Consider the following 13,716-nt stretch of genomic DNA (forward strand, 5'->3'; position numbering starts at 1 on the left):
TGAGTTTGCTCTCCCCTCACACCCGAGAAAGAAACCACTACCGGGGCCCCATGTCTACCTGGATTCCAGTAACAACGTGGCCTTCTCACTGAAAAACGGGGCAAGCAAGTTCATGAGTTCGCCTTCTTCTAGACTCCGGTCTCCGGGGCAGCCGGGCTTGTGGGCGCCGTCGGAATCTAGAATACGGGAATCCGTGTGCCTCAAATATCCATTTTTGCAACCTCCTTTGGAATAATCCTCCACAACCTGCAAATCAGAGTATCTGGTCAAAATACGGACCTGGGAAGAAAGTGAGGGGGTGCGTGCAGGAGACAGGACAGAGGCAGAGAGCGCATCAGCAGTGCAAGCCAGCCAGACGGAGAAGGAAAGCAGGAGAGGGCACAGAGCGGGCTCAGGCTCGAAGGTCCACACACGTGCCTTGCGGCGGAGGGGCTCCCACAAGAGCACGGACAGGTCTACGTCACTTCTCCTCCCCTCGGTTCCCTCATCCACAAAATGGGGAGAACACTGCCACTTCCCCGGGTGACCACGAGAAAAAAAATGAGAGGAAGGGCCGCGTCCTGCCCCCCAGGCATGTGTCCCCCCGCCCCCTGGCCAGCTCCTGGCAATCTTCCTAGGAAGGGTAGGGAGCCCGTGCCATCAACGACCTTGTGGACATCCATCATCTACTTCTTGCAGTGTATCCTCCCCGTTACCTATCAGAAAGGTGCCTCACTCTTTACAGATACATCCTAATTAACATGACTTTGATTTGTCTCATTAGGAAAAGAAGAGAGCTCCTAAACTCCCAGGGAGATGTTATTTACGGATCCACCTTCTTGGGTCACCGAGGGCCCCGAAGGAGTGGCACCGAGGACGCATCTAGTTAAAGCTTGTGCTGGGCATGTCTGGAGGTGCTGCAATTAGCATTCTTTCTCCCCCTTTCCAAAGCTGTAAATCTCTTCTACCCGTCTATAAATAACTCCCCTTGACTTCATTACTGGTGATATACACACTAGCCATCACACCCCTCTCTCACACTTGTGAAATGATTAAGATTTTTAAACAGAAGACAAGACCCACACAAACGAGCCGTTATTTATAGGGTCTTGTTTGCCACCAACCTAGTTATTACATCCATCTAAATAAGCAACTTCCAAAGAAGGAAAGGTCTCGGAGATGCTGATAAAAAGAGTGATAGCATTTACCGAGCACTTGGTACACACCTTTCTATTTAAATATCACAAACACTCCAGCAAGGATGTATTAACTCCCCTGAGAAAAACTCGGGCTTGGGGGTTAAGCAAGGGTCAACGGAGGTCATGAAGACACACAGCAAGGTTTAAAATCAGCGCCCACTCGGAGCTGCTCTGCTCACCCAAACCATCCACCCCTTAATGGTCTCCCATTCACGACCACGAGAACTCGAACACTCTGAAGGTCACAAATGCCAAGCCTCCAGCCTCCTATCTCCCACTGTGCCCTAGTCTCTCGGGTTCCTTCAAGTTGGGAGAATGTTTGTTCCAAATGCCCAGTATGGATGTGACTGGAGGAACGTGCTACAGGGAAGGAGTCAAATTCTCAACAGTGCCCAGACGACACGAAGCTGGGTTCCATATCAGGGGACCGGAGGGGGCCCCCGAGAAGGGAGTCCTCACACTCCGGTCATGATCTGGGACTTCGCAGCAGTCCAGGGACAGGGCCCTCACCTCGGCTCTGCCACTGACTTGACGCTGCGTCCTGGAAAAACTCCCTCCCCTCACAGGCCTCAATTTCCAACGCATGAAACAAATGGGCGGGGTTAGATCTCTAAGGATCTGACCAGGTCCAACATCCAAAGCCTGTTATTCTCTTACAACAACCCTGTTTTTACTGGCAGCCCTACGTATGTCCTCCTGTCCCCTGACGGGCCCTCCGCCCCGTGTGTGGTCTGAGAAGAGAGAGACTCAGCGTCTGTGCTCTCCACTGGCACACGGCAAACACTCGACACAGGTACGAGGAACAGAAAAGCCAACGGATTCATCCCAAACTGGAGGACTGGCTTGGGCACAGCGAGGGGAGGACGGAATCGGGGTGGACCGCCACGTTCCTACCTTGTTGCTCTGCTCCAAGAGCTGGTCGCTCAGGAAGTTATTCTCGTCATCCTCTCCAAGTCTGGTCGTGTCCTCGTCCTCCTTGCTAGCCAGAAGCTACATGGAGCATGGAATGGTGTGAAAACGCAACCCAAAAAAGTGCGCAGCATGAATATGTATGAATAAGTCAGCGATGTCTTTTTTTTTTTTTAATGCAAAACAAAAAACAAACCAAAAAGGAGGCAGAAACGAATGCCAAAGCCGATGAAATAAAAATTAACCAAAGTTAGAGATGCTGGTTCTAGCCAATCACACGCAGCTGCCCAGGATCGGGCATAATGTCAGGACAAAGGCCCTGAGAAATGACAAAAGCCATTCCCCTGCCCTGGCAGGCCCTCCCCGAGCTGCTGTAGATCGAGCATGCTATCTGCTGTGCTGTTGCCACTCCTGCCGTTGCTAAATTCATTTTCAGATTATATAAAAGTAACAAGAGTTCAGGAAAAAGCTATTGACGGAATTGAAAGTATCAAATAGCAAGAAAGCAGTAAATGAAATTTATGCTCTGCCCGATTTCTGCATCACGTCTCCTATTTAGCCCAGCACATAAACCTCCTTCTGGACTGTCACAGAGCTGAGATGGACAGTCCCAACAATGCTGTCATTCTGTTGACAAGAAAGTCCTCATCGCTAATGAGTAGAGTATCGACCTTGCCTGACGGTAACTTTACGCTTTGGAGACGAAGAGCAGTCTTTTATAAAGACTGCATAAATCCCTAAGGCTTTAAAGAGGCGGAAGGCCCAAAGCTTCTGCACTGTGCATTCTCCAGAACGGGCAGTACGATGTTCCTGAGACGGCCAGATCTCAGCTCTCCGGAAGAGCGAAAATTCCAGTCCTGGGACACCTGGATTAACAAAATCAAAATGGGAGAGGCGAGGTGGCCACACCCAGGAAGCTAATCAGTCAGAGCTGTTGCAAAAATTATACTAAACCTCTCCTCACCGATGAAATTGTAAGTTCTGCACTCAAGTGCCGCTTGCTGAGTCACTTGCCGGGCGTGTTGTGCATGAGATTTCTAAGGTTCTGTCTCTATAGTTTTACTTAGCAATTCCTACATCCAGTCCCTAATTTTCCCAGACCAACTTACGTTTTTCTGATCTTCCTTTTATAGGAAACCCTTATTTGGGAAGAAAGCAAACAAAGCAAAGCAATTTGCCTTCATTAAGTCATTTTCTAGGAACCTTTTCAAGACCAGAACACATTCAACCCAATCATAGCCAAATCTGCAGTCACGATCAAACGGAACCGATGATCTCACTAATGAGAGCTCCCTAAACTACGAAACATTAAACAGGCCGGACGCGTACGAATATATTCACCAAGGCGTCAAGTTTCTCCACGCGGGCCAGGGGCTTCTCTCCCTCTGCTGGCATCTTCCCTCGTTACTAAAACACTCTCAAGTGATAAAGATCAACCAGGGCTCTCAAACTTGTTGGTGGGAGTAGAAGATGTTAGCCTACTGTGGAAAAAGTACTGGCAATTTCCTATAAAACGAATCAACCTATGACCCAGGAATTCTACTCGTAGGTCTTCATCAAGAAGAGTGAAAACCTCAAGATCTGTAAGTGAGTGTTCAGACCAATTTTTATCATAATGTCCCCAAACCAAAACAACGCAAATCAGCAGCAGCGGAACAAAGAAACAAATTTTAATGTATCTGTGCAATGGAATACTACTTAGCAATGAAAAGGACCATGTTGTTGGTTCACGTAACAACGTGGATGAGCCTCAAAAAACAGAATGCCGAGTGAAAGACGCTTTACACAAAAGAGTCTACTTGATGATTCCGTTCCTGTGAAGGCCTAGCGCAGGCAAAACTAACACACGGGGGTCGAAAGTAGAAAAATGGCTGGGGGGGGAGCAGTGAGAACTGATGAGAAGGGACGCTGAGGGGTCTGGCGGAGGTGTGGGTTACACAGGTACATACGTTTGTATATCTGAGCAAACACAGACTTACGATTCCTACATTTCAATGTACATAAATGTAACCTTAAGAGGAAAAATAACTGTAAACACATACTGAAGTTAAGATACTCGTGTTTAAGTATTTCAGGGGAAAGGCACGGGTATTTGTAACTTACATTAAAATGTATCAAAAAGATCAGATGGAGTGAATGCGGTGGGACGTGTTAACAGCAGGATCTAGGTGGGGAGTGTGTGGGTGTTCACCATCAGGTTCTTCTCACTTGGAGGTGTTTAAATTGTTTTCAGGATAAAATTCTGGGGGAAAGTCTCTCCCATCTTTAAAAAACAAAACAACAGTCTCCCTCTGCTCCCGAACAGCTCTGGTCACTGAGCGGTTCCTTGCCTCTCTCCAAGCTTCTTGAAAGAAGTGTCTAACCCTACCTCCGGCACTGTGGCTTTTGTCGCTGACACTCTCTAGAAACTGCACGTGAAAGGTCCCCAGGGACCATCCAACACGGGAGACGGAACCCACACTGGCTCAGGGAAGAGGCACAGAGAAGCTCATCCCTGACCCTGTGGATAAAGGAAGGGTCTCCCCTAAGTTAAGCTAAGCACAGTACTGTTAACCCAACCGTCATTCCCAGTTGAAATTTCAAAAGCCTCGAAGCCATTCTTCATTTCCAGAACCACAACCACACCACTACCCCATACAGCGAAAGCAAGATCGACGTTCATTTCTCTTTACCTCTGCCGACTTGGTCAAAATTAAAAGTAAACTCAATTTCCAGCAACGGCCAAGAAATTAAATGTTGTGGACAGAGAGAAATGTCCCTCGCTCCACACGTGAATGACTCGTTGACAACTTCCCACCACTTTTTTCGGGTCTTCTGACAGTACTTGACCCGAGTGGACACCCCTCCTTAAAGCATCGCTCCGTAACGTCTGCACCATCCTGGTTCTGCCCCAGCCTCCTGGGTTACTCTTTCTTGACCTGCTTTTTGGGCTCTCCTTCCTCCTCCAGGAAGAATTACCCTCGACCTCCAAAGAGAAGGCCGGACCCCTGTCCGCTCACTCCCTCGGCACACCGTGCTCTTCCTTCGCAGTCCTCCCCACACCCGGGGGCACCTGCCCCCCAGCTTCTGTGCCCGACGTAGCGGCTGGGGCAGGCCCACGTCTGCGTTCATTTCTAACAACGCGGGGTGCACAATAAAGTACCTGCTGAAAGAGCAAAGGAATGAACAGAGTCTTTCAAAATGAGAGCTGAGACCAAAAAGTATTCGGGATTACCTCTGGTCTTGCTGCCCCAAGGGTGTCCTTCGGAGCAACAGAAGCTCATGACACATGTGGACTCTCGGGCCCCATGCCAGACTGACGGAACCAGAATCTTTAACGAGATTCCCCGGGAAAGTCACATGCACGGTAAACTTCGGCAGCACTGGTCCGTGGTGTCACGAAAACACGGAACAGGAGCCAGAAGAAGCCTGCAGGCCCAACTCGGCCACTAACTTACTAAAAAAATTAAACGAAACTGGGGCGCCTGCGGGGCCCAGGTGGTTAGAGTCCGACTCTCAGTTTCGGCTCGGGTCACGATCTCGCGGTTTCGTGAGTTTGAGCCCCGTGTCGGGCTCTGCACGGACAGTAAGGAGCCTGCTTGGATTCTCTCTCTCCCCCTCTCTCTACCCGTTGCCCGCTCATGCTGTCTCTGTCTCTCGAAATAAACTTAATAAAACTGTTTTAATTAAATTAACTGTTTTACTGAGTGCCTACTACACGCCAGGCACTGTGCCGAGGGCTCTTTATCCATCATGTGAAATTCATAGTAACTTAGGAAGTCAGACGGTTAGAAAGCGCCTCCTTTTAATGAAATCAAATCTGCTTCGGACAAACGAAATTGTATTCTGTTACTAATAGCAGAATTTAACCAGCACCTTCCGCTTCGGAGTACCATGTCTGTCCTCTAGAGTCACACAAGGCCTACTTCTGATTCAGAATGACGGCCCTTCCAATTTCTGCGTTCAATTAAATTGTGCCCCTCAATCCGTGTTTGCCCTCCAGGAAAAAAAAAAATTAAAAAAAAGATCTTAGTTCTCTAGCCGTTTCTAAAAATGGTGACGTAAGCAAACAGGGATGTTAGTCCTCATAGAGACTAAGCCCTTCTGCGCACTGACGCACGTATCCAACATCCTGCCCCTTAGAGGGGACGGTGGCACACATCACACAGCTCGGGGTTTGCCCGCAAAGCAGGCTCAGCAGCACCCTGACTGCCGGCTGCTCCAGTCACTCCTGTGCATCAATTCTCAAGCACATAAATTAGTAACCAGTAAACAAACATGAAGAGATAGCGACAAACCGATCTGGGACTATTTTAAGGCACTTTTAAAACCAAGGGACACCTGTCCTCAGTCTTTTGTTTGTTTGGCTGGTTTTGAAGCGAACGGCCCACACGCGGGGAGTAAGCGTGGTCTTCGCCAACTGGAGGGGGCCCATTCCAGGGCATCCGTTTTGAGGACAAACCCGACAAACCGTATCAAGGGCCTCCCGCTGTTCAGACCCCTTGTCAAATTAAAAGTTGCAGGGGGAGCCTCTATGAAAATAAATGGTATGCTTTTCTATACCTGTATCTTTCTACATCTGTACTTTTGACCTAGAAGTTACGTATCTGGGATATGTAATACCCAATACAGTCTCAGGGGAAAAAAATCCTAAACCCAGAAAGAGATTTGGGTCCAAAGACCCTCATCAGGTAATTGAAAAGAGTGACTCTCTAGAAACCATCCACATGTCCAACAATAATCAGGGGCTTAGTTAAATTTCAGTGCCTTCGTTAGGTAAAATAAGATGCTATGTTGGAATACAGCAATTGGGAAGAAACAGGAAACGAAACCATATATGCGTTGTGGGCCTGTACATGTTCATACACACAAACAGAGAAGGAAGGATTCCAAAATGTTAATTAACTATGCGTGTTTTAAAGTGACAGGATCGGGGTAATTTCTCTTCTCTATTTTAACCCAATGCTGTGGGTTAATTAAACACTGGAGAAAAATACTGAATTTTAAAAACACAAAAGCGATTTGCTTCCCACCGCCTCCCTCCCCCGCCCCGCCCGACTTTTTCTCATTTAGCGGGAATGGTGCCCAGCCCCCGCTCCGCGAGCCCGGCTGCTGGGACAAGGCTGTGCACAGCCTGGGTGTCTCCGGTCCCCCTCTGAGCAGAACCACACGAGCCCCTGGGGAACTGGCCTGGGGAGAGGCAGCGGCCCCTCTCTGCCGGCCCACCCTCACCCCCCCGCAACCTTTCGGCTCAGGATCAGCGTGGGAACAGCCTCCTTCCCACTCGGATCTTGGGATCCTCCCATCCCATTCCGGGGGAAGATGGAACACTGCTACACAGGACAAATGTATTCACAGGGAACATCAAGCTGAAGTGCAATCTGACAAATGACTCAACTCCGAATCGGCTGGTTATTAAGATCTCAGAGTGGGAAGAGGAAAAAGCCTCTGTTCTCCAAAGGACATAATGGGACATTTAACAGATTTTTTTCAAAGGGCAAATGAACAAACAAACTCGCCATTTACGACTCAAATGAAGTGGGTGAAGAATGAGCTGCTTATTAAAAATGCTGCCTTGGAGAAAACAAACCAAGAGACTTGTTTCTCCCTAAATGGATTGCAGATATTCTTAGTTTCCAAAATCATCTGGAGCCCGGGAGGCTACGATCAATAACGTTCCCTCCCTCAAAGACAGCAGATGGCCTGAGCGAAACGTAGATACCTTTGAGCGGCTCCCCCTTTGAAGGCAGGAGGAGACAGCTTCAAGGCTGACGGATCTTTCCCGGAATGTGGCAACGAGACCTCCTTTTACCTGGCCAGCTAGGCCGAATTCAAGACAACCGTCAGCAGGAAGACTGAGGGGCCCGGGACCCAGAGACAAAAGGTCCTCCCGCACCTCGTGGCCAGTACAGCCCCGGTCCCCTGAAAAAGGCTTCACAGACGCCCGGGGCAGGGCTCTTCCCTTGGGGGAGCGAGGCCAGTTAGGGGCTAAAGGGAGGGACAGGCTCTTTCTCAGCGACACGACTTCAGGCCCCCTTTTGTACGCACAGGCCGAGAACGGAGAATCGGACACCCGGATGCCACCAACCAGGCCGGATAAGGCTTCCCCGCTCTCTCCACGGGGCTGGACAGCTAACAGAGTGGGCCTCTCACTCGCCCCGCGGGTACAGAGCCCAGCGAACCACACGCTCTCTGCGGTCCTCGCAGAGACACCGTGATTTAACCTTTCGTGGCCCTTCCGGGCTTTCCAATGCCACCGGCAGAAAATTCCCACAGCTGGGAAGCCGGGCTCGAGGGCTGTGCTGGCACAGGCTGTGTGCTCCCCACCACGTCCCCTGTACGAGGCAGAGTGCAGGAGTCCCGGCTACGTGCGCAAAGGGATGACACACATCCAGTCAGAGCCACCGGTCCAGAGGCCGTGAGTGACAAGTTGCAGAGAATTCAGAAGATTAATACACCAAGAAAATGAAAAATGCGTTTACACATGTGCTTTTCCACGTTAACAGAGTCATTCATTAAAGCTGCATCTATGCCACCCAAATTACCTGGGTGATGCGGCGACTCTCCGGATCCCTCTGAGGCCATCCCACCCATCCAGATGCGCCATCTGTGGCCCAGACCCCAGGGCCCGACTCGGGAGTCAAAGGTATCAAAATACGCCCAACGTGTCCATGCAGACAGAACCCGGACATGAGGAGGACCTAGCAGGGCCCTCAAAACCACGTCCGGCAAAGGCAGCTTCCACAGGGGCCTCCGCAGGACAGGTGCCGTCTGAGGACATTCAGGGGGTGGTTACCGTTTTGTAGTCGGCACGTAACACGAACGTTTCTTCTTACCTCTGTTTGCTCTGTTGCCTCAGGTCCGTCACCCCCCTGGAAACCCACGCAGGAGAGATCAAAAATGGTTTTCTTCAGGTGCTGGTTGTCTGTATACAGTTCCTTCACCAGCTGTATCAGGTCGCTAACCTGAGAGACAAGAGCAGAGATAGAGCTGGGGACCCACAAGCCGACCTCAGCGCCCCTGGGCCCCGGCCCTGCACACAGACCTTCTCCTGAGCAGACTCTCCAGCATCACAATTATGGAGACTCAGGCAGCTGGTTCCAGACGTCAGGCTAGGCGGGGTACGGTGAAAAACCACTAGCATGCCTGTGTTCTAATCCCACGGCCACCACTTCAAGGCAGAGTGATCCTGCGCTAAGCCTCCATTTCCTCATCTGTGGAATGGGCTACTGTGAGGATTGAAGGTGATCACGGTCACGGTGCACTGAGGACGTTGGCACCATCTACGTGCCCCACTAGCGACGGCTAATACGATCTCTGCCTCGTACCTGGGGTCCTCTGGAGGAAAAGCCCCGAGACGGACATTTCTGAGACTGCGTCAGTCTTCTTTCATAGCATCGACCTTCTTTGTATACCTACCCAGCGATGTCAGTAATAATAATCGTCTTCCAACACCAAGCAATCGACAGCTACCGAAATACGCCCGCAAGCTTTAGTCATTCATTCCTTACAAAAGTCCTGAGGAGGTGGACAGGCTAGAATGACTAACCCTATTTTACAATGAGGAGCCACCGAACAAAGAAGTTCGCTGCCCACGGTTCGCCCGCTGGGGGTGTCCAGGGGCCTAAATGACGTACAAGGATGGCCAAGGTGCCTCGCCGCGTGGGGAAGGGCAGCTGCCCCCCCCCAGAGGCAGAGCGGGCCTGGAGCTGAGCCCCCAGAGCCCCCAGACAGGGCTTTGCTGGACCAGGTACATAAGCAGTTCACAGACGCCACCTCCGTTCCCTGCAAGCTTCAAGTCCCGCCGGCCGGTCATTTCACAGGCTTCCTAACGGAGTAATCGTTAGCCCCTCAGATAAAGTGGGACGTCCCACCCTGACTACACACAGATGTCCAATACAGCCAAACATGAACACAAACTGGACCCACCCCGCAAGGCGGGAGTGAGAAGAACAAAACCCTCTGACTCCGCAAACACCTGCTGAGGGCCAACCGCGAGTGACCTGGTTCCTGGCCTTAACGCTGCCGCAGGTGCTGTCAGCGATCCTCGTTTTCTTTATCTTCCAAAACTAAGAGGCCTTGGCGCTCCGTGCTCCGCTCCTCCCAAAATCCTGAAAAACTTTAAATTCTCCTTTCGACTTTTTACTTTTAGTGCCTTGCACCTACTCCGTCTCTTGCTGCTGAAAAAGTCCTCCACCTAGACAAGCTCCTATTCGCCCTTCAAAACCCACTTCAGGCCTCACTTGTCGAAAAGCCTCCTCTGATCAAGTGAGGATCCCCCGACCCCCTAGCAATTAACCCCTCCTCCTCTGCTGCCTTTGCGACCTATACCCTGCACACCCGCCTACCTCAGCGACCCTCACCCTCCACAATGCAATTACTTGTTCACATGTCTACTACTCTACCAGAATGTCAGCTAGCCCAAGGCAGAAACCGAATCTGTCATACATATATGGTAATTTTATAATACATCAGTCTCCTCTGAGCTCACATTTCCTACTCTTCGCAGTGGTTCTTAGGCTCTTGAAACACTAAACCACCCTAACCACACCAACAACCAACAGGTTGAGAAACTTGATTTCTAGTTTTAAAAAAGATTTACTCAGCAAACCTGGACCTTTATTCTTTCAAAAAGCAGGTATTAACTCCCACTCTGTGTGGTAGATACTGGAAAATCAAAAATAAATAAAATGCCATCACTAACTTCGAGCCGCTCACAACCTGATGGGGTCACAGATGAGTAACCAGATCATGCCGGGTCATTATGAGCATGACACGAATGCAGTCAGGTCTGAGAAGAGAAGAGAATGACCTGAGGGAGGGATAGAGAGCATTGCCTAGAGGAGATCAAGACTGGGCCGGGCCTCAAGCCTGAGAAGGAGGGTATCGGGCACGGGAGGGAGCATACACCAAAGGAACAAAGACCGGCTGAGAGAGAGGGAAGAAAGGAGAGGAAAGGGGCTTTCACAATCTTACACCTCAGGATCAGGAGCCCAAGACACAACAAATAACCAACAAAGCACGGAAAGTTAACAGGTCAATACCTTTTTCTTAAGTTCTTCTTGAGAAAAATGTTCCACTTGAAGCCGATTGTGCTCTTCAAGGCAAATACTCAGATAAGATGTTTGATCGCTATAAAATGAAAATGGTTCTTCTGCAAAAAAAGGGGGGGGGGGGCGATGGAGAGCAAAAGAATATCAGAAATAGATCCTTCCAAGACCAATCCCAGTACAATCCACGTAAGGCAATTTGAATTGGGAGAAGGGGGGCAGGGGGTTGCTACAAGGGGGAATAAGTACAAATAGGGAGTTTAATGCACCACCTTTGGAGCAAAAGTAATTTTCCCTCTTTCTCTACAGGCTGATATCTCAATGTATGGTTTCATCATGGGCTGCAGGCGTTCACTGCGGCCTTTTCTGAATTATAATTTGCACACGAAGTGCTGCACCTAGGGAGCATTCTGAGCGGCACAGGCAAATGGTGGTTTCGGTTTAAATGGGGGAGCGATTCTGTTTAGGTAAGAAAACAGGAAAATGAGATGTGACCCTCAAGGGTAGCGCTCCAGGGAAATACACGTGCCCGATGTATCTTTCTTTCATGGCCCCAGAGCTCTCGGTGGTAGTGAGCACACCAAGTACAGAAAATGGGCTGCTAGATCTAAGAGAAGAGAATCTCTGGTCACCTACGTGAGGGTCTGCTTCCTCTGCAGCAAACGTCACATCCCAATGCGGGGTGGGGAGGGGGGGAGCGGGCCAAGTACTGCTGTGATGAGCAGAGCAATGCAAAGACCACAGGCTCCTCACCCCCTCACCCTGTGTCCCTCCCCAATGAATCCCTTTGTGGTCACGACAACGCTAAACGCAAAGTTTCAACGCAAAACGGCAACCTCCAGGCTGTGGGTCTGTGTGGTGCAGGCTTTGCAGTGGGTACCCCGGTAGGCAAAGCCCAGACGTGGTGGGCCCTGAGGTGACACGGATCTAGAAGTACCAAGTGATGAGAGCGCGGCAGAGGCAGCGAGGTACCACCCCCCAGCACACCCTCTGAGGCGCGGACATGACGCGCTGGGCCTTTGCACCAAGGCCAAAGCCAGGTGGACGCAGACTGGGAGAGCCAACGTTAACACAGAACCCAGAGGAAATCCCGTGCCTTCCCCATCCCCTACTTAAGTTTTAGGACTTTCTTCAAGCTCAGCCAAGGCCCTCCACGTGGAAAAACCAAAGGGAAACACGTGCAAGAGGGCACGTACCTTCCCGCCTCCGAATGTCACTGATCTGCTCCTCCAGGGTCCTTTGCAAATTCCGACAGGAGAGCACATCCTGCTCCAGCTGCGTCCGCAGAGCGAAAATGCTGTTCAGCTCGGCCTGCAGGCTGTTGATACTTCATAAAACAAGACACCAGGATTTTTTTTTTAAGTTCTTATTTAAATTCCAGTTAGTTAACACGCTGGGTAACATTGCTTTTAGGTATGGACTAAATACAGTGATTCAACACTTCCATACATCACCCGAAGACACCAGAAATTTTTACACAGACCTATCTGTGTTTCAAATGACAAAAGCCGGGGTGCCTGGGTGGCTCACTCGGTTGAGTGTCTGACTCTTGATTTCAGCTTGCAATTGATGAGTTCGAGCCCTGTCAGCACAGAGCCTAGTTGGGATTCTGACTCTCTCCCTCTCTCTCTGCCCCTCCCCTGCTTGCTCTCTCTCTCTCTCTCTCTCAAATAAAAATAAACTTTAAGTAAATTAATTAATTAATTAAAAAATGCAAAAGCCAGCAAGCCTCCCTTTGATTGTTATGTCATCAGTGGGGTTTTTTTTATTGGTTATGAAATTTGGATTTACTTGTTTATAGAAAATTTAAAATACAAAAGTATAAGAAAACAAAAATTACATTAACTAACATTAATTAACGACCAGTTAACACATGGCAGACTACACTTCCTTGTTTAAGATTTTATTTATTTTTAAGTAATCTCTAATCCCAACATGGGACTCGAACTCACAACCCCGAGATCAAGAGTTGCATGTTCTACTGACAGGCAGCCAGGCGCCCCCAGACTGCATTTCCTCCCAATCTTTTTCCTTGAGCGTTCACCCTGACAAGGTGAAAATAGTAGTTGGTGTCAGATACTGAATTGTGCATTCCTCACTTAAATAGTTCCCTACATTTTTGGAAATTATTTGCAAGCATCATTTTCAGTGACTATGTAACATTAATCAGGTAAACTTCCCACCGTTTATTCCAACTCATCCTCTATTAGTGGACATTTGGGTCATTTCCAAGTTTTTACTACAGGTGTAAATAAAGAGAAATAACGTAATTGCCCAGAACACTTCTCTGTTTGGAGTAATACCTCACAAGGGCTTGGGTGTGGATGGGGAGGCTCTCCAGGGCCTGCGTGTCACCTGGCACCCAGGCTTCAGAAGAGGGGACAAGTGAGAAGAGCGAAGTGTGTCATTCCTGAAAGAGGTAGTACTGGGGGTAAAAATGAGGGGAAGGAAGGAAGGAAGGAAGGAAGGAAGGAAGGAAGGAAGGAAGGAAGGAAGGAAGGAAAGTAAAGAAAAGAAAGGAAAGGAAGAAGAAAGAAAGAAAGAAAGAAAGAAAGAAAGAAAGAAAGAAAGAAAGAAAGAAAGAAAGAAAGAAAGAAAGA

The 13,716-nt window shown here is 49.4% G+C and overlaps 1 protein-coding gene across 11 annotated transcripts in view; it reads right to left on the bottom strand.

Annotated features, from left to right (window-relative positions):
• CDK5RAP2 (CDK5 regulatory subunit associated protein 2) overlaps positions 1-13,716 on the bottom strand; it is a 171,880-nt gene that overhangs the window by 66,782 nt on the left and 91,382 nt on the right. For all 11 annotated transcript variants that reach the window (XM_045042740.1, XM_045042744.1, XM_045042741.1 and 8 more), the window contains 5 exons: positions 12,313-12,443; positions 11,111-11,220; positions 8,903-9,031; positions 2,073-2,168; positions 59-246 (listed from right to left, as the gene is read on the bottom strand). In XM_045042740.1, coding sequence (XP_044898675.1) covers positions 59-246; positions 2,073-2,168; positions 8,903-9,031; positions 11,111-11,220; positions 12,313-12,443 — 654 coding nt within the window. The remainder of the gene's footprint in view (positions 1-58; positions 247-2,072; positions 2,169-8,902; positions 9,032-11,110; positions 11,221-12,312; positions 12,444-13,716) is intronic.

This window comes from Felis catus, chromosome D4 (genome assembly GCF_018350175.1).
Source record: "Felis catus isolate Fca126 chromosome D4, F.catus_Fca126_mat1.0, whole genome shotgun sequence".
NCBI lineage: Eukaryota > Metazoa > Chordata > Mammalia > Carnivora > Felidae > Felis > Felis catus.